At 44.4% G+C, this 21,845-nt stretch overlaps 1 protein-coding gene across 1 annotated transcript; it reads right to left on the bottom strand.

The window, feature by feature from the left end:
* Positions 1 to 11,793: 11,793 nt before the first annotated feature.
* LOC130082270 (uncharacterized) lies at positions 11,794 to 18,942 on the bottom strand. The gene is made up of 3 exons (XM_056247071.1): positions 18,660 to 18,942; positions 18,181 to 18,497; positions 11,794 to 12,286 (listed from the first exon to the last, which is right to left on the bottom strand). Exons 1-3 carry the CDS (start codon positions 18,881 to 18,883, stop codon positions 11,934 to 11,936), a joined length of 894 nt encoding a protein of 297 aa, XP_056103046.1. The 5' UTR covers positions 18,884 to 18,942; the 3' UTR covers positions 11,794 to 11,933.
* Between the last annotated feature and the right edge of the window lie 2,903 nt (positions 18,943 to 21,845).

The raw sequence follows: 21,845 nt of genomic DNA, 5'->3' as shown, positions 1-21,845 counted from the left end.
GTGGTCAAGTGTTCTGAAATGGATATTTATATTCACACTGACACAATCTTCATTCCACAGTGTTATATCTTACACCAGCAAAATACATAGTCAACAACAAATGCAACAATATATCTAACAAGTAGTCGTGGCCAAATTTAACCACATTAAACAGTCTTTTGGGGAATCAAAACTTAAGGCAGGTCGAAGTCTATCTTTTCAAGTTTTTGTTACAATCGTTGAGATGGAGATGTAAGTTGGGGTGTACCAACAGCCTCGATTGTACAGCACAAGCCATGTCGATAACATTTAGGAGAGCAACTTCAACTTTAAAGATTGCACTTTTGGGGACATCTTAACACCATCCAGGTCCAGGAAAAGTTTCTGGAACACCTAAAAGGTGTAGCGCAGTGTTTTTGTTTTAATCTCCTTATATCTTTTCCCCAGTTTCAAATCAAGCCGTTCGACAGTGTGACGTCACATGGTCGGACGCCCCTCCCACGATTGTTGATTGACAGCAGCGTTTCAACACAGACCCGCCCTCGCTCGTGAGCAAGCTGTCAATCATAGTCTGCGCGGACCGGCGCCGTCATTGTTGATAAATGCTGGAGCACTGTCTATGAGCAGAATGGCGTCTAAGCGATTGTGGTGTTGTTCTTGGGTGTAATAGCGAACACAGCAGTCATTTTAATGTTCCTAAATCCGAACCGCTGAAGACGCAGTGGCTGAGTTTTGTTTTCGAAGGGAATATTCCCCATGAGCAACGTCAATGCTTTCATGTTTGCGCAAATCATTTCTCACCAGACTGCTTTATAAACAAGGGTCAGTATAAAGCTGGTTTTGCTAAGAAGCTGCTCCTGAAAAAAGAATCGGTACCAACTATTCGTGTTCCTGCTGAACCTCCAGAAGAACTGAAGTGAGTGTAACGTTTTATTAACCTTTATATTAATATTTATATTTATCTTTGCAAATCGCTTGCACGCTTCACGATGAATGCGTGGGTTTACACCCAGGGTACATTACGGCATGTTTTCTTTACAATACTAATGAGAATTTTTAATTAAAGTATATTACAAACTTTTAATTTAGACCCTAAAGAATCATATTAGCTTGTACAAAAATGGCATTATATGACCCCTTTAAGGATATGTTCAGCGGCATCACTGCGGGTGTCCTCCTGCATACAGTTTATAAGAAAGAAAGAACACAATTATATTGAGAAACAAATACAAAAGAGATTCATTATCAGTGCAGAAGAAACATGCTTGCTAAAAATTACTAAACATAACTCACATTATGTTAAATTCAGTATGATGTATTTTACAGTGAGTCAACATAAGTAGAAAAATGTGTAGAACATTGCGCAAGACAGCTGCAATTCACAGATTGTACCCATAAAATGAATGTTGTTCGAAAGCATACATTGTGTTCCTCTGCACCTTTACAGTGCCAGGAAACCCTATGACTTTGTAATATCCAGACTACGTTTAAGTTGTGACTGCACATAATTTGGACCATTGCTGAGTGGAAAATCTTCATGTTTGTGTCTTTTTCACTTGCACTTAAAAATGATTTTTATGACACAAAAAAGAAAATCATGCTTTACCGGGCAATCTTCAAAGCTCTTCTCTCGCCGAGTTACAGGATAAGGCTGCAGATGACAGTTTCACATCTCATCTCAATGCTTTTGTCACAGGCCGGGGCGGGCAACCGGTCCTTCTACACCCCGCCCCTAGAACCCGTACCACCTCGGGGAGCTAGCAGAGGACACCACCAGACCAGACAATAGATAGCAGGTATAAAGTTTTTCTTTATTGACTTAAAAGCATTTATTAAAATCGAATAACACTCAATCAGCTCCTCCTCTTCCCAGGTACTGGTTCCTCATCAAACAGGTCAAGACGGCGGAGAATGAGTGGCTCACATCCCTACGGGTCGGCGCCAGGCCGAGCAGCAGTATCCAGGTAAGAACAGGTAATGGCTCACATCCCTACGAATCGGCTCCCGGCCGGACAGTGGTGGGCACGCAGGAAATGGCTCCTCTTCTAAAGGTAGCGGAGGGGGAAACAACTCACGTCTCTGACGAATCGGCTCCAGGCCGGACAGTGGTGGGTACGCAGGTAATGGCTCCTCTTCTAGACAGTCAAGGCAGCGGAGGGGAAACAACTCACGTCTCTATAAAAAAGACACTCCCAAACACTGGTTAGTGGGACCCCATGCCCCTCGAGTTCAGACGGTCCCGCAGGTCAAAGGCACAAACTAAGGTAAGACATTTACTCCCCGCACTCGTGTATACAGCAAAAACACTTCAAAACACTCCACACGTGCACATATCCACCATAAGCACTGTAATCACCCACTCACAGCGAACTAGGTCCTCGTCTTCAGTATAGTTGAAGCTCAGTGTCACGGAACACACACTGGAGAGAGAGATCCAAATGCAATGACTTTATTTGGGTAATCCGTACTCACAAACTAGTTCAGGCAGAGGTCAAAATCCAGGCAAGCAGTCCAAAACAAGAAACAAAACACAAGGTAGACAGAACAAGAACATCCGAAGTGTGGTGACAATAAACAAGGACACTGTGACAAACACTAAGACAGACAGGGTATAAATACACAGATACCAATGATCTAGACAAGAAACAGCTGGGACAAATGATGACAGGGAACAGCTGAGTGTAATGAACCGTGATAAGTGCAGATGGGGATTATGGGGAATGTAGTTCCTAATGAGAATGACACCGTGGGGGAAGGGGACCTCAAGTGGACACCAGGGAACATAACACAACACTGTGACATAACCCCCCCTCTACGGAGCGGCTACCAGACGCTCCAAGACTAGACAACAACAACACAAGAGTCCAGGTGGGGGGTGGAATGGTGGAGGATCAAGGGGCGGGATGGGGGACCAGGTCCATGGAGGGGAACAGAAACAGGGGGTGAGGGTTTAACCTGGAACCAGGGTGAAACAGAAAGTTCATCGGGCGGCCAGGGCGAAACAGATAGTCCATCGGGCGACCAGGGCAAAACAGATAGTCCATCGGGCGGCCAGGGCGAAGCAGACAGCCCCTCGGGCGGCCAGGGAGGTGAAGACCCCTCGGGCGGCCAGGGTGGTGAAAGCTCATCAAATTTTGGACTCGGCCCATCCTCTCTTTCTCCGTGGTAGGAGGAAGGATACGGAACCCCATCATGCTGGATCTCTCAGGGCGGTGACGGCCCCTCGGGCGGCCAGGGCGGAGGAACAGGAGCAGACACCGGCTCAGGAACTGCAACATGCACCAGCTCAGGAACTGCAACAGGCATCGGCTCAGGAGTAGCAGACACCGGCTCAGGAGCAGCAGACACTGGCTCAGGAGCAGCAGACACCGGCTCAGGAACAGCAGACACCGGCTCAGGAACAGCAGACACCGGCTCAGGAACAGCAGACACCAGAACTGTAACAGCCACAAGAACAGACACAAACACAGAAACAAACACTGGCTCTGGCTCTGGAACAGGCACTGGCGCCGGCTCTGGAACAGGCACTGGCTCTAGCTCTCGAACAGCAGATACTGACATGTCCAGGATCCGAGCCATACGTTCCAAATAGTCCATAAGTATACCCCCGGCTGCGAGAATGGGTCTCTCCTGATCCGTCTCTGACTGGGCATACGGGACGTGAACAGTCTCTGGCTGGGTAGACGTGACGTGAACAGTCTCAGGCTGGGCAGACGTGACGTGAGCAGTCTCTGGCTGGGCAGACGTGACGTGAACAGTCTCTGGCTGGGCAGACGTGACGTGAACAGTCTCTGGCTGGGCAGACGGAAAGTGAACAGTCTCTGGCTGGGCAGACGTGACGTGAACAGTCTCTGAATCGGCAGAAGTGATGGTAGACGTCTCTTTCTTCCTCCTCCTCCGCCTTCGGACCACCGGACTCGGGACCACCGGACTCGGGACCACCGGACCCGGGACCACCGGACCCGGGACCACCGGACCCGGGACCACCGGAACAGGGACCACCGGAACAGGGACCACCGGACTCGTGACGGCGTCGGCATGGTGAGGCTCCAATACATCCCACTGACTCCGATGCTCAAGGTATCTGGTAAAACTCCAAAAGTCCAAGACTTCCAGACCCTTCATTTCCCACCCCGGCAATGGGTCATCAAGACAGGTATTAAAAATGTCTTTTAATGCTGCCTCACTGTATCCCATTCCCCTCGAGAGCGTCCAAAATGACTGGGCTATGCAACCCACCGGCAGGCATTGCTGACGAAAGCTCATCAAATTTTGGACACGGCCCATCCTCTCTTTCTCTGTGGTAGGAGGGAGGATACGGAACCCCATCATGCTGGATCTCTTTGTGACGGAGTCCTTCTGTCACGGAACACACACTGGAGAGAGAGATCCAAATACAATGAATTTATTTGGGTAATTTGTACTCACAAACTGGTTCAGGCAGAGGTCAAAATCCAGGCAATCATTCCAAAACAAGAAACAAAACACAAGGTAGACAGAAAGAGAACATCCGAAGTGTGGTGACAATAAACAAGGACTCCGTGACAAACACTAAGACAGACAGGGTATAAATACACAGACACCAATGATCTAGACAAGAAACAGCTGGGACAAATGATGACGGAACAGCTGAGTGTAATGAACCGTGATAAGTCCAGATGGGGATTATGGGGAATGTAGTTCCTAATGAGAATGACACCGTGGGGGAAGGGGACCTCAAGTGGACACCAGGGAACATAACACAACACTGTGACACTCAGAGGCAGGGACAGGAACGGAGTCCTTGGTGTGTTTGGACTCCCAGGCAGCTTGAAAAATGAACAGCAACAGAGGTGACTGGTGTTGAGAAACCAGAACATCACAAGGTTAATTCGAAGCCACCAAACATCAGAATGGCATGTACACACAGGAACAGGATCTTCGGATTCGTGGAGGGGATAACTCAAAAGACAGAAAAAAAGAACTGGACAACTGGACGGTGGCAAGTGTGACTGGTTTCGAGAGATCAGAACATCACAATGTCAGTTCGAAGCAAACAATCATCAGAATGGCGTTTACTCACAGGAACAGGACCTTCGGATTCGTGGAGGGGATAACTCAAAAGACAGCAAGAGAACTGGGCAACTGGACGGTGGCAAGCGTGACTGGTTTCGAGAGATCAGAACATCACAATGTCAGTTCGAAACAAACAATCATCAGAAGGGCGGGTACTGACAGGAACAGATTCCTCGGACTCGTGATGTTCCTAGCTTGAAGAATTTAGTTCCCAAACCATAATCATTCGACCAGCAAGTCCGTGTGGGAACAAAGAGTTTTAAAGACCAAGATAGAAAGTAACTTAGTACTCAACTTCGTTCTCTGAGAATCCTTCTTGAACGAAACAGTTTAACCTCCAAACAACAACCGGTGAGAATCCGTCTCTGGCCCGCTGCCTCTCGTCCTGATCTCTCTTCCTCTCTCTCTCACATGGATTTCTCCCACGGCACACCGAGCGTCCCGACTTTGACCAAGAACCCCTTTTTATGATCCGTATCTCGTATCCGTGTCCCAATCGCCAATTGCCCCCTCTTGTCGCGCACCTGCCACTCATTTCCTCATCAAATCTCCATTTCTTTACGGCTCATGCGACAGCCGGAACCGGCCGGGTGTTGCACCGAAACAACTCCCAAGTGAAGAAAGGTTCCGCTTGCCTCTAGTCACCCCGTGACACTTTGGTTCTGTGAACAGATTGATAATGTGTCAATACTGTGTGCATTACAAGCAGGAGGAGTTGTACTACATATATACCTGCATGCAGTTTTTGTGTGTGCCATTTTCTGCAGATTTTAACAAGTTAAATTTAGGTTTTTAAAAAGACCATTTTATTTTTTTTGGTATTTACTTCAGAATCAAATCCTGCCTTTCGTTTAAATCTAGAAAGAGGCTGGTTGCTGCCACGTTTATGTCTGTACTTGATTATGGTGATGTTTTATATATGCATGCATCATCTCAAAGTTTACATGCACTGGACACTGTATACCATGGATCTCTGAGGTTCATCACTGGTAGGAAAGCTCTCACTCACCATTGTGAACTGTATGAACGTGTTGGATGGTCCTCACTATCAACCCGGAGACTTCAACACTGGCTTATCTTCATCTACAAGGGTATTTTAGGTCTCCTTCCATCCTACCTTTTGACCTATATCAGTATAAATAGTACCGGGACTTATAATCTTCGTTCCCAGAGTATTTTCCTGCTATCTGTCCCAAAGGTCAGAACTGAGCTAGGAAAAAAGGCTTTTAAGTTTGCGGCTCCCTCTTCTTGGAACAATTTACAGAAATCCTTGAAACTTACTGAGCTTGTCTCATTGGTTGCTTTTAAGAGGTTGTTGGTTGACATGGAGGCAGCCACATCTGGCTGCAGATGTTTTACCTAACGTGTTTTTTATGATTCTGGTTGACTTTGAAAGATTTGCTGTGTCAGTTGTTTTATGTTTCTAGTGTTTTTGCATATTTTATGTTTGTATGTACTGTATATGTGGTTTAGTACTGCTGCCTGTCTTGGCCAGGACACTCATGAAAAATAGATTTTTAATCTCAATGAGTTTTTTCCTGGTTAAATAAAGGTTTATATATATATATATATATATATATATATATATATATATATATATATATATACCAATCCAATACAGTTTTATGACCTGTCAAAACACATGCATTTACTTATCTATTTGTGGATTTTACAAATTATTTTAAAGATTCCCTGGTGTGTAAGTGTGAGAGTGTGTGTGTGAGAGAAGAAAGCGTGAGAGAGACTTTCTCCCTGCATGACTATTTTAAATAAGCCTACCCAAAAATAATTTAGCTTGTAGCCCTTACAGTTCAAAAGTTATTAGCATAAACATGAGTGCAAATTTGGACAGTTGGTGGCACTAGAGCGATTGATTTGGACACTCCAAATTGGCTGTTGACAGATCAGACTGCCCTCTATCAGTGTGCCAAGCGGGACTATGGGCTGCCATAGACTCCCAGAGCGGAAGCAGAATAATCATAAGAAGAAGAAGAACGGGAACGGATACAATAGGTGCCTACGCATTTTCAGTGCTTGGCCCCTAATTACAGGTCATAAGGTTGCAAAATGACCGAGACCACTGCTACCGCTTTACGGTAATCGATCAAATTTATGGAGACTGTTGCAAAACAGTCAGAATCACTACACTGAAGTTGGGGACAGTAGTACAAAACAAATCTACACAAAAACAAATAAACAAACAAATAATATCAACACAACCAAATAAAGAAACCTTCAAGCCCACTTGGGTATTAGATGAGGATGTGACAACACCCCAAAAGCACCAGCGTGGCTCAAAGATCAAGGGGTTGGGCGAGAGCTACGTTAAGGTGACTACTCTCCCTCATGGTGGGTTCAAGTCCTCCTGTGAAGTTCGTATTTACGAGGTGGGAAGTCGTGTTTATTAAGGCAGGTGTGTTCAAGTCACTTTCGTCGGAGTAAGATGGCGGTGTAATTTCTCTTTATTAATTACACAAAAATACAGCAAGGTTCTTAAACTCTAGTTCTAAAAAACGAAGAACAAAGAAATGTGCATCAGGTGTGCTTTACTTTGGTAATGGTAACACTTTACAACAACAGGGCATGAATAATCCTGTACTTACACCTGAATTTATAGTTACTTCAACATGAACTCATGATTAGTGAAGATATGAACTAATCATAAACTAATGAAGAGCGATCCTTAACTACGACATGAGTCATAATGATTCATGCATGAATAACAGCAGCCTTAAACATGTTAGTACATGTTTGATAGTTAATGCATTAATTAACGTTTAGGGGTAAACTAAATCAATCAGGCTCTGTAATAATAAAAAAGAAGTCATCTAAATTTGAATTAAATATATGATTTAATACTGCCATAATTTAAACTGTAATATCATAATCTGCCATCTGCAGCTTTGTGACAAATAATTGGAATGGCACATTAATTACACAGATCCGTCTAAATAAAGGTGGAAAACGGACTTATAACTACCACTAATAAATTCAATTTTATCTAAACCGTTTTCTGATTTTTATAGTTAATTTAGGCCTTTGTAGTAATAACTACTTTTCTTCCTGGAATACAGTATGAAGGGTTTGTTTTTGGTGGGACACTCATTAGTGGCGCACTCAGTGCTCACTCGGCATGATGGGTGTGTTCCTATGGTAATGCTGGCATTTTAATCTCATAAATGTTGACTGCTTTGGTAAACAGAATTAATAATTAAAGACTTGTTTGCATGTATGTTGTATTTGTGTAACGAGGAGTCAGAGGCGTTCAGATCCATTTGCAGCACTTTATTTATGTTGCGTTCAGATCCATTTGCAGCACTTTATGTATGTTGTATTTGTGTAACGAGGAGTCAGAGGCGTTCAGATCCATTTGCAGCACTTTATTTAAACACACCAGAAGACAAAGAGAAGCAGACATAAATCTCAGGCAGACAATGAAATAGAGGGACAGTCCAGAACTCGTGGTCGTAAACAGGCTGAGGTCGAGGCAGGCAGCAAACGTTCCTGCCGAGTCCAGAGAACAGGCAAAGATCAGGGAACCAGGAAAACCAGGGATATTAGGAAATGCTCAGGAATGCTTGGAAATGTCTGCAGGGCAAAACAAGACTTCGCAGTGAACATGGGGAGAAGAGGCCAGATAAAGGAGTCTGAGTGTGCACAGGTGACAGTGATGATGATGAGGCAGGGATGGATGGTGATCAGATGGTGAAGGGGGTGATGGGAAGTGCAGTCCTAATATTCAGGGGAGAGTGATCTGATGACGCCAGAGGGGTGTTGTAGAGCGCTCCGTGACAATTTGGGAGTTTTCAGGAGGTTATGTACAATTATTAACTGTATTTTTTTGTTGTTTAAATGTATATACTTCGATTAGCATTTACTTTAGCATTAGCATTAACTAGCTTATGCCCTATTTTACATGTAAACGTGCCTTATGTGTGTCTTTACAGGTATGTTTGGGCTTTCTTTTAAGTCCATATATGTTTAATTGTATAAATAAAAATAAAAGAACTACACATAATTTTTATCTTTTTTTTTTTTTTGTACCATGGGTGTAAAGGAATAAGGATGGCACTCTTATGGCACGTGTGGTACGGCTCAGTACGGCTTGGCACAGTTCGGCTCGGTTTGCTTTTCCACTGCAGTTAGTACCTCTTCAAAGTGGGTGGGATTATATGGGTCCGGTGGTAGCCCTTTGCGAGCTGAGCTACTTCTTGAAACACTTTTTCATTACGTTTTGCCCCATCCAGCTCTCGCTGAACACGATTCAGCCATTTCTTTTTTTTAAGTTTTCTTTTTTTCTTTTTTCTTCAAGCAAGTCAAACAAGTAGTTTAAAAACCGGTGATACAGTGGTGGCTGTTACTGGCTATTTAAATCTAGCGGGTTTGGTGTCTCGTGTCACAAATACAATGACGCTGGTAGTGACGATTCTGTCTGACCAATCAGTGATCTGCAGTGTTTTCACATTGAATAATCCTGCATGAATAATCCTGAACTAATCATGAACCAATGAAGAGCGATCCTTAACTACGAGTCATAATGATTCATGCATGAATTACAGCATACAAAAATGTTTTCACATTTTTGTATCGGTACGGTACGCTTGGAACCTCAACAGAGGTGGTACCATTAAAGCGAGCCGAAGCGAGCCGTACCGTACCATGCAGTGGAAAAGCGTCAAAGAGTGCCGTACCGAACCGTGCCGTACCGTACCATGCAGTGGAAAAGTGCCATTATTGTATATGTTTATTAATATTTTAGTTAATGATTTGTAAGTGCATCATTGTGTCATGACTTAACTTGAGGAGGCACATCATAATTAATTCATTATTAACTAACCATACACTAACATCAACTGATGGTTTGTTAAAGGAACACCAAGTAACTTTTCCTCTGCGGTCGCCCTACAGGTTGGAAGCGGAATTGTCCATTACCGCTGTCGTAAATAATTTAGCTTACCGCAGCCTACTGTCGCACGCACGCTCGTTGTTTATCCAGCACCGGCTTAGGAATGAACAATGTCCACAGACAAGGTAGAGTATGTTGCATGATCTCATGAAAGTATGATGTATTGCAACATCATAAACGAAGAAAAACAAAATAATGACTATTGTAACGCTTGACGTAAAGCAAGTCAAATTTGTAGTTTTCTTATGTCTCATTAGAACTACAGAAACGCGACCTGAACTGGTAATCTTACATAGCGTGGTTATAGCAGATATAGGACCGCAACGCGAATCCAGAAGTGCCTTTCGCCCTGTTACTACTTAATGAACCACTGAAACAATTTTGGAAACATTATTTTAAGGTAAAAAATCTTACTTAGTGTTGCTTTAATGCATGACTGTGTCATGACTTTACTTGAGGGGGGCACATCATAATTAATTCACTGTTAACTACTTACCAATTTCAGCTCATTATTTATCATAAACTTACAATCAAATACACATGTACTACAACTAGTATTTAGCCCAGTTAAGTGATGTTGTGTGGTCAGAGAACGGAGGTACAGTATCTTAACGGCCTGCGTCCGGATGGAGAGTAAACTACTGATCCCAGCAAACGTTCCCCTGACCTTAGTTCATGTTTAAATATGTTCATTCTGTCCTCAGTTGTATATTATGTAATGTAATGCTGTACTGTTCTGTGCAGTGGTGGAGGAAGTACTGAATCTCAGTACTTAAAGCTGCTGTCGGCAAGTCTGGCAGATTGAGTGGATTTAGGAAAATTTTGAATGTTTACAACTCTCATGGCCCTCCCCCACTATCAACGGATACCTCCCACCGAGTTCATGCTCGTCAGTGCGTGTGCACCAGATTTTCAGTGAACGCGCCCGTCTCATCAGCATCCATCAACACCATGGAGTATTTGGAGGTATGCTGTCTTGGCTAATCTACCGATAGATTGCAATTGCTGACGTCATTTACTCTAAATGAGCTTACTTGATTTTCCGCCATCACTCTTCATTACTGCGCGAACTTCCGCGAACTTCAGGCGTGTGCATGCCATGTGATTGTAACGTGCGCGAGGGGTGGCGTGTGCCCGATCTGTGATTGACAGTCAGATCCCCCCCCCCCCCCCCCCCCCCGCGCTGATTGGACATGATGAACCGGGAGCTGTGGATTTTAGAAGCTCAGGTTTTTTTCTAAAACCACTTTATTTATGTTGTTCTGTCAGATTATAGTGTCGATTTCACTGAATATGATCAAAAAAATGTTGCCGACGGCAGCTTTAAGTAAAAGTACTAATAACCAGTGACAAATTTACTTTAGTAAAAGTAAAAGTACCACAATGACAACCCTACTTAAGTAAAAAGTAAAAAGTACCCGATTTTAAATGTACTTTAAGTATTAAAAGTAAAAGTACTTGCATAACAATTTATTATCTTAATGTCTATATTATAATAATTAAAAAAGAACAGTATGGGCTGTGGCATTGTAATTGTGCTTACCATCTGTGGCCCAGTTTACATTCTGACTTACAATTCTGGTTATCTATCAAGGTTATCTGCAGAGTTAAATACCATTAGCTTAATTAGCATTAAAATACCATTAAAACCAACAAAGAAGACTGGGTATACATCTTTCAAATATTTATTTAACTGTAACACAAATATTTCATGTTAATTGCAGTACATTAACCATTTTAATATTCTAACAATAAAATTGTTAATTACAATATGTTTAAGGCTGTAAACATTTTTGATTCAGTGCATCAGTTTTAATTTGACAGAAACATGTATTCTCTACTTATTGACTTCAATTTCAAGTCTCCATTAAGTATAAAACTTTCCTTAACTTAAAATCATCAGAATTTCAACTCCGTCTCTAGTCTCCATCAAGACTCAAAAACCAAAACAACCTGTGAACATTTTGGAGCACTTTTAAAAAACTTCACCACATCACCAGTATTTTTTGTTGAGCTTCAAAAGGAGTTGGTTTTCAAAGTTCTCTGAACCGAGCCTGCCTCTTTTGGGGGTAAAAATCTGCCCTGCTGAGCTGAAGAGTCTCTCACAGGCTGCAGAGGCAGGCAACGGTGTATTTACCTTAAGCGACAATCTGTACACGGCAGGCACTGATTTGAGAACGACCATGCTGGTAGCTGTGCTGGCCAGGTATACATCCAGCTGCTTAGAGGTCTCTTGGACATTGTCTTTCATGATGTCAAAGTAGTCCTCGTCCTCTTCCTCCTGCTGCTCTGACTGGTTAGACTGCACTGGCTCCTGCTCCAAATGAGTCTTGATGTAGTTCATGCCTGTCCATTGGACCAAATAAAGGGAAAAAAAGAAAAGACTATATCTCCATAACCAGATATAACCATTAGGGTGACTAGGCTATGGTTATTTTGCTCCTCAGTAAATATACAGTTCCCTTTCGAGGGAACTCTACACTGCGTCGAGAATCGACACTTTGGGGACGCTCCCTAAGCGTGCGCCTCTGAAGTATGAATGAAACTAATCCAATCCTGATTGGTGTTGCGTCGTGACGTAACATGTGACGGCATACCCGGAAGTATAAAAGTGACGCTGTCACAACACACAATAGCTTTCGCTCTTCAGCAAGCGCTCTGTGTTGAAACTGTCTGTCTTATTTGGTGTTGTTTGTCAATCAGTTGATCAGAATGGCCAGCGAACAATTTAAAAGATGTGTGCATCCTTGCCCTCGTTTTATTACGGGTGGGGACACACAAGTTTTGTGTGTGAATTGTTTGGGAGCGCAGCATACACAAGCAGCTCTTGAGGGAGCTGTTTGTGCAGACTGTGAAGCACTTTCTATTGGAGTGCTGCGCTCCCGGCTGGCGTGCTTTGATGAGCACGGTCAGGCTCGCGTTCCCCACGGTTCTGGTCCCGCGTCCGTTGAGGCGGCGCGACGATTGAGATCGCGGGGTTCGCAGTGGGATCTTACAGATGAGAATGAGACTGCTGCGGCACTTTCTCATTCTTCATCTGAGGATCCCGTAGCCCCTGAGAGTGGTACAGGAGCCCGCATCGCGGCTTCTCCTGCCCACGATCAGGTCCCAATGCTTGAGCTCTCTGCTTCCGAGGAAGTGGATGTGCTCAGTATTGATGCGGATGACCGTGATTTGGGCGCGCCAGTTCACGGCCAAAGCTATGAGGAGCTGGTAGAGGTTGTGACTCGTGCTGTGGCCAGACTTAACATTAGCTGGCCACATAATGAGCAAGGAACGCAAGTGAAAGCAAGCTTGATGAGCGTTTCCTGCAGCACAGGTCACAACCTCAGCGCCGGGCTAACTGTTTTTCCCCAATCTTACAAATAAAGAGATAGGAACTCTCCTGGGAAAAACCCCACTCTTTTTCAAATCTGATCACATTCACTAAATGATTATTTGAAGAGGTGGGTGTGAGATGGCGGTTGGTCAGGCTGGTACGTTCCTGTACTCTAAGACGATTTTACAGGCGTATAATGGCACTAAACGTACCATAGCTTATTGTAGTAGTTATGATGGTTGAGATACATCAGTGGCTTAATTTGTCTGGTATAAAAAAGGGAAGACAAATATTTTCTGCTGAACGCTCCGCTATCACCTTCTGGCCTGTTCTCCGACGCTGTAACTTCAATCGTCGACAGGTTTATGAATAAATAAATAAAATAAATATATATAAATATATATATATATATATACATATAAATAAATAAATAAATAAATATATATATATATATATATATATATATAAAACTATATATGTTGTCCCGCCGTTTTTGAACGTTTCGGGCTACATCGATTTCCAGCGAACGCACACCGTGGCGTTCACCCCAAGAGCTTGCAACCGGGCACCGACTATGGTCACAAAATTTTTCTAGACTTTTTCCTGCCGGTCATCTGCTTCAGGAAGTCGAGAATAGTGCTCGAGAAACACCCGAGGCCGGTCCCAAGGGGCTGGTTCCCTTAGTAGATTTTGTAGAATGACAATGCCTTCCAATTATCTATATGGGTCCTGAATATTTTTAAATATGGGTATGGACTGCAGTTCGGTTACCGACCTCCCAGCTTTGTTGGGGTCGTACCGACTGCAGGGGTTCCAGAACAGGCTCGGGTTATGGAACAAGAGGTACAGACTCTACTGGAGTTAAGGGGCCATAGAGAGTGTTCCCCTACCAGATAGAAAGTCCAGGTGTTACAGCCGGTACTTTTTAGTTCCAAAGGAGGATGTTGGACTGAGGCCAATTTTAGATCTAAGGCTATTGACTTGTTCTTTGAGGAGATCCAGGTTCAAAATGCTTACAATTTCCATTATCGGAAACCAAATCAGATCCGAGGACTGGTTTGGCATGGTAGATCTAAATGTTGGGGCTGTCCACTCAGTTGCAGGGCAACCGATGTTGTTCTTGCAGCGGGGCCCGGAAACGATGTGTATTGCCCGCCGTCTATGACGCTTCGGGCCGCATCATTTTCCAGGGAACGCACTCTGCGTTGTCTGTCCTCGAAAAATAAAAGACGAGCATCAGTTATGGTCACGAAAACCGTATCGACTACAGCCTGCCGGTCTTCCGCTTCAGGCAGTCGAGAAGGGTGCTCGGAAACTACCAGAGACCAGTCTCGAGAGGCTGGATCGGATGTGGTTCTTGCAGCGGGGCCCAGAAACGATGTGTATTGCCCGCCCTCTATGACGCTTCGGGCCGCTTCATTTTCCAGCGAACGCACTATGCATTGTTTTTCCTCGAAAAATAAAAAACGAGCATCAGTTATGGTTACGAAAAACCGTATCGACTACAGCCTGCCGGTCTTCCGCTTCAGGCAGTCGAGAAGGGTGCTCGGAAACCACCAGAGGCCAGTCTCGAGAGGCTGGTTCTCTTAGATCGGGGTTCTTCCGTTCGGCCTAGCACTCTCTCCCCGCATGTTCATGTGTAGGTTTATGGATGCGACTCTGGCTCCACTGAGGCTTCAGGGCATCCGTATACTGAATTACTTCGACGACTGGCTCTTATTGGCCCAGTCTCGAGGAATCGCAGTTCGGCATTGAGATGTCGTCCTTGGTCAAAATTAGAATCGGGGGTTGAGACTCAACACTAAGAAAAATGTGTTGGAACCAGCTCAGAAGACTGCTCTTCTGGGCATGAAATGGAATTCGGTTACAATGCAGGCACGTATGTCTCCCGCTCGTATCAAATCCATCCTGGCCATGGTGTCCGGGATAAAGCTAGGCCAGGCCATCACTGTAAAGCAGTTTCAAAGACTGCTGGGCCTCATGATAGCGGCATCCAACATTATACATTTGGGCCTTCTACACATGAGGCCCCCTTCAGTGGTGGCTGAGAGCCAAGGTTTTTTTCCCTCAAGGGGAATCTGTTTCGTATAGTCAGAGTTACGCGCAGATGCCTTCGTTCCCTGGTAATTTGGAAGAAACCTTGGTTCCTATCCCACAGGCCAGTGCTGGGAGCGTCATGTCGCCGGAAAACCGTTTCGACAGTCGCCTCCCTCACTGGTTGGGGCACGGTCATGGACGGCCGCTTTGCCAGGGGTCTGTCGCAGGACATCATCATTCTTGGCACATAAACTGTCTAGAGATGATGGCTGTGTTCAGGGCTTTGAGGAGCTTCCTCCCAGACATCAATGGTTACCATGTCTTAGTACGATCAGACAATACGTCTGTGGTAGCTTATCTGAACCGACAAGGGGGACTCAGATCGCGCCCTCTGTGCAGACTGGCGCATCAGATTATTCTTTGGTCCCAGGGGAAAATACTCTCTATCAGAGCAATGTATATTCCGGGGGTTCAGAATCAGGGAGCAGACATCCTGTCGAGGCAGGGGCTGAGGCCCGGGGAATGGTGACTTCACCCAGAGGTGGTGAAGTTAATATGGGAGAGGTTTGGACCGATGGAAGTGGACCTGTTTGCGTCTCGAGAGACATCCCACTGTCCACTTTGGTTCTCCCTCTCACATCCAGCCCCACTGGGGTTGGATGCCATGGTACAGGCCTGGCCGAGGCTTCGCCTGTACGCATTTCCCCCGATCGCTCTGCTTCCGGGAGTCCTGGAGAGGGTCCGTCAAGAGGGCATCAGTTTACTTCTGGTTGCCCCGAGGTGGCCGACCCGAGTATGGTTTTCAGACATAATATCACTCCTGATAGCTCCGCCATGGCAGATTCCTCTGAGGAGGGATCTGTTGTCTCAAGCGGAGGGCACAGTCTTCCACCCTCACCCAGAACTGTGGAAGCTGTGGGTCTGGCCTCTGAGGGGGTTCAGTACCTAGATGCTGGTCTATCAGCCGGAGTGGTTGAAACCATACTTAGCTCTAGGGCTCCATCTACTAGGAGATTATATGGCCTCAAGTGGAATGTGTTTTCACTTGGTGTAGAGAACATGAGTTGGACCCAGTTAACTGCCCGGTGGCTTCAGTTCTGGAGTTCCTTCAAGATCGTTTCTCTGCGGGTCTCTCCCCTTCCACGCTTAAGGTGTACGTGGCTGCCATTGCGGCTTTCCACTCACCTTTAAGTGATGGGCCTCTGGGGAGGCACCAGTTGGTCATTCGTTTTCTCCGTGGTACTTGGAGGATGAGACTGGCAACCAGGTCCAGGGTTTCTGCCTGGGACCTGGCAATAGTTCTGGAAGGGTTGCCCCTGGCCCCCTTCGAACCTCTATAGTCGGCTTCGCCTAAGGACTTAACGCTGAAAATGGTTTTTCTCTTAGCTATTACCTCACTTAAGAGGGTGGGAGATCTCCAAGCCCTGGTACACCAGCTTGCTTGGAGTTTGCCCCTGGCAGAGTAAAGCTTTTTTGCACCCGAGTCCGGGCTACGTGCCTATAGTATCGAATACGGCTCGGTCTACAGTTCTTCAGGCATTCCATCCTCCACCTCATGTGTCGGCAGAAGAAGAGAAGCTTAATTTGCTCTGCCCCGTCAGAGCTTTGAGCGTGTACCTTGAGAGGTCCTCTTCTTGGAGAAGGTCGGACCAATTATTAGTATGTTTTGGGTCACCTAAGAAGGGGCTCCCGGCATCCAAGCAAACTATTAGTAATTGGATTGTTCAGGCTATTACTGAGGCTTACAAGGTGCGCTATTTTGCCTTCACCTTTAGCCGTGAGGGCTCACTCAACTAGAAGCATGACTTCTTCTAGGGCCCTTCTTTCGGGAGTTCCTCTACAGGAGATCTGTGAGGCAGCCGGTTGGGCTACTCCACATACTTTTATTAGGTTCCACAGTCTCCACCTTCCTAGTACGCCTGGCACACACGTGCTCAGTCCTTGCTGAGTGCCTAAACAGTTTCACTCCGGGACAGGCCTATTCGGTGCGTGGCCTAGTGGGCACTCGTTCCCCAAAGTGTCGATTCTCGACGCAGTGTAGAGTTCCCTCGAAAGGGAACGTCTCGGGTTATGACTATAACCCTTGTTCCCTGAGAAGGGAACGAGACACTGCGTCGTTCTGCCACGCCCCTTGAGGCCTTGGAGCGTCTTGCTTCATCGCGAGGCTAGTGTGTGTTGTGACAGCGTCACTTTTATACTTCTGGGTATGCCGTCACATGTTGCGTCACGACGCAACACCAATCAGGATTGGATTAGTTTCATTCATACTTCAGAGGCGCACGCTTAGGGAGCGTCCCCAAAGTGTCAATTCTCGACGCAGTGTCTCGTTCCCTTCTCAGGGAACAAGGGTTATAGTCATAACCCGAGACGTTTTATGCATTTGGGCACCCCCGATAACCCACATTTGTCAGCCATCAAACCTGACTGATCTGGAGATATTTTGTAAGGAGAAATGGTTTAAAATACTTGCAGTCATACATCAGGGACGTAGCTGTGGTTAGTGGAAAAATCTACAGGGTGTTATTTCACAAAAAGGGCGCTCCACTAAATACTGATGATGTATTTAGTGGAGTGTGTTTACTCCATTGGGACGCCTAAGCTTTTTCACCTGTCTGTTGTTGAAACTTGTTGTGATGCACATTACATTGTTAACGTTTATTCTATAAATGTTATTTTGGAACTGAAATGTCATTAATTACATAAGGTGCGAAATATGTCAAGCTGCTGCTTAGAAAGCCCAGCAGATGATAAACTGAAAGCCTAAAAATGATCAGAGGCACCAAAACCTTTGCATAAAACTGTAACAACACATTTTTTATTCTACTGTTAGGTGCTGCTCTTTGCCAAGCTTTCCATGTTGCAATTTAAAGAGACAGTGACTTACCCAGTTTCAGCAAGTCCTCATTGCTTGTCCAGGAAGTCCGAAACTTCGGAAGTAAAATTGCAGCAGCAATGAGTTCGGGGTCCAAAAGCATGGGTCCAAACCGCTGCTGTATTCCTTCTTGAAGGGCAAAGATCAGTGGCTCGCAGAACTTGGATGAGGTTAGGAGGCGGTCAAGCTTCACAGTTAGGAGGGTAATAGTGGGCACCAGCCATCCCATATGGACATTCACTTCTGTCTGCATTATGTTCAGTGCCTTGGCGATTGGGCTCATGGTAGCAACATATTCAGTCAAAAAGGCAAGTTCTGCAGGGCTGAACCTGTCACACAGCGATAGAAAATCATACAAAATGTCATGTGGCAATAACATTTGTAACATACACAGATGGCTAATGTTGCTAAATATTACATTAGTTAATATTCCATAAAGTTTTATGTTGTATGTTTATGCAAGACAATGTGTTTGGCAGTATAACACTTACATGGGGACTTTAAGTGCAATGCAAACTGCTCTGATGGCTCCTTCTCCACTGTCTTGGATGATTCTTAGCAATCGTTCCACTGAAAGAAAGAGGGAGTTCCACCTAGTGTCATTTGGTCGAATAAGTTGGAGCTTGCACTCCCTTTCAATCACCTCTGCAGCTGAGGTGGAGCGAGCACTCTTGTTCCACAGTGCCGTGCACTTAGCAAATGCTGCACGTGACATTTTTTTGTAGACCTGATTTGAGTTGGCTTTTGTGGCATCTACTGTTGAGATCAAGTTCAGAAGATGACATGCCCAACGGTGGTGCTTTGGGAGCTGATATTCGGAACCACCATCCTCTTCATCCATGACACCTTGTATCTCAACACCCTCTATTTCCTCTTCCAGATCTTCAGCATTCTCACTGTCACTCACATCTTCCTCTCCCCCCCCCCCCCCCCCCCCCCCACCACCCCCCACCACCCCCCACCCAACTTTCTTCGTCACAACCATAAACCTTGAAGGCCTTGATGAAATTTGAAGCATTGTCAGTAGTGGTCCTGACAATCTTTTTGCAAATGTTGTATTCAGTATGGATGTCATTAAGGGCTCCAGCTAATACATCAAATGTATGTGATCCTTTAAGCCTTTTGCACGCAAGAGCAACCGAACATCTTTCTAGGCTGTCTGGCTCGATCCAGTGGGCGGTCACTCCAATAAAACTTTGACGAAAAGCCGTCCAGCAGTCTGTGGTAGTCGCGATGTATTCAATGTTCTGCATCGCTCTCCTTACTTTGGCTTTCATTTCCTCTGTTGTTTTTTTTATTTTAGCTCTGACCGTTGTTCTGGACATCACTGTGTAGTTTGGCATAGTATGTTGTAGCGACACTGACGGGTATCCGGCCAAAAGGTTCGGAATTAGCAAATCCTGGTCAGTGGATTAAAATTACTGGAAGCTAATTTAATCAACCACAATCAACTCTACCCTTCTTTTTGGCTGTGACACAAAGAAGTGTTGTTCGGACTTGATTGAGTCACTGACTACAATTCGCACACACGGCAGTTCTCTCTAATGATTAAGTCAAAGAAGACTTTGTTTACCACCAAAAGACATTTGACCAAGAGCCCCGCTTCGAGGGTTTCCTACGAAGATGACAAGACGAGCATTGTCAATTTAAATCCGCACACACAGGATTCCCCGGAGAAAACGCTGACTGAACAATCACATCCACGCATACCCGCACACAAACAACCTTCCTGTATGCATGCATATCTAATTAGTTTTGTCTTATTCTATAGATGTAATTTTAACTGTTCTGTAACTTCGAACCTTAAGTTTATTTCTAAAGAAAGATTCTATAACTCTCCCTCTTGCAAGGTCATAAAACTTTATGACTCCCAAAAGGAATTCCAAGGGAAAATCACGGCTCCCACTTGAATTCTGATGAAGAAAGAGGAATAGACTCTGCGATCTTATATTGTCTATAAGTATAACCACTTAAGAAATGCATAAACATGAATTTGATATTTCCTAGGTCATGGTAGCAGGTATTATAATTTTATAGCGTGTTAACCAACTTTAAAATGCTTGTAATTCTGCATATGAATGTAACTATGTTCTTCTACTTTTACCTGCCATGTCTGGTAGCTGTTTGACCGTCTTGTCTTGACTGAACCAGTCATACATAGGATATTACTGTAAAATCTATTGTCCGGTTTGTACAATCTTTCTGGGTAGGAATGACTAAATGTTATACCATCATAAATGATCCTGACAAGACAAAGAGGAATCTTCCGCGGGCACTTTTCTCCCAGCTGATTGGTGCCTTCATGCCAGAAGGGGCGTGAACCTAAGTGTCCTTAAAGAGACCCGCCGAGCTTCCCTAAATCTTCTTCTGAAAACGCTTCTGAAAGCTTCCTGAAAACTCTCTGCCTAAACTCCCTGGCTCTTCCTGCTCTTCGTGGCTTCATCATGTGACTCCTCGTGCATCTGGACCTCGCCTTATTGTGATGATCCATCGTTTCTCTTTTTGTTTTCTTCAAGTTTATTTTATCTTTTTCGAAGTCTCCTCTGTTCATGTCTTCTCGCGAAGAAAATGAACACAGCCAGACTGGCAAGCTTCACCTACAAGGACATTCAAACACGCCGCGCTCGCTGGACGAACCCGAACGCTCGGCATCCACATGACAGAGATACACGCACACGCCGTTTTCAGATCGGTCACACCCAAGAGCTTTACCTGTGCAAGTATCCGTTTTACTATGCTTATTTGAGATCTGTTGATCCTTGGTGTCTAAAAAGGTTCTGTCTGTGATGAATTTTGCCAAACTAGAAGATCTCTCATCTTCTTACTCTCTCTCTCTCTCTCTCTCTCTCACTCCTGTTTGTTATTCGTCTGTCTCGTTAGTTTTACTGTTTAACTGTACATACATGTATCCTGTGTTCAAATGTAGAATTCCGTATCCGTAGTTTCAATTATTAAAACCATATTCTTGATTGATCCTGAAGTGCTCATTTACCAGTCAATGAAATGCGATCCTATAGCTACAAAAGCTTTATCATTGACTACGTTGGGTAGTCTAATTTTATAAACACCTGAAAATTAATGTTCACGGCCGGAACATTGAGATTTCTTGGAGTTTATAAAAAGGGATAACGTTGTTGAATTAATTGATGGGTTAATCTTACAGCCGTTTGCTGGACAAACCGATTGTTTGATAGCCAATTGATTCCCTTAAAGTTATCTCATATAATCGATCTGTAATGAGACCATTGATATATGAATGAGGAATTATAATTCGTTATAATTGATCATTCATATATACAATCGATCTATTTTCAATTTCGATAATTTAACTGTAATATGCAATATATTAATCATATTCATGATTAATTATTAAAATTCCCTATGCATAATTTGAGCTAATTAAGGCACATCTCAATGTGGCTACAATATGGTGGAGAATGCGGGCATTTCAAACTTTGTTTTATGAGCAAATTCAGTTTCAATCTGTTTATATGGTTATTAATAATTTTGTGCATGCACGATATGGAATTTTGAAATTGTGAGATAAGTCGCAACGCGAACTCACTCCTAACTGACAGGCAAAAACCCGACGTCAGTCAGTAACGTTACATGTTAACAGCTGCTAAAATATGCATAGACATGTTTTGATCACTGTTAAATGCTGCAGTTTTAATATT

Source organism: Rhinichthys klamathensis, unplaced genomic scaffold (genome assembly GCF_029890125.1).
Source record: "Rhinichthys klamathensis goyatoka isolate OS25496 unplaced genomic scaffold, OSU_Roscu_1.1 h1tg000042l_1, whole genome shotgun sequence".
Taxonomy (NCBI): Eukaryota; Metazoa; Chordata; class Actinopteri; order Cypriniformes; family Leuciscidae; genus Rhinichthys; species Rhinichthys klamathensis.
The sequence above is the reverse complement of the archived record's forward strand: the minus strand, read 5'-3'. Positions and strand labels throughout refer to the sequence as shown.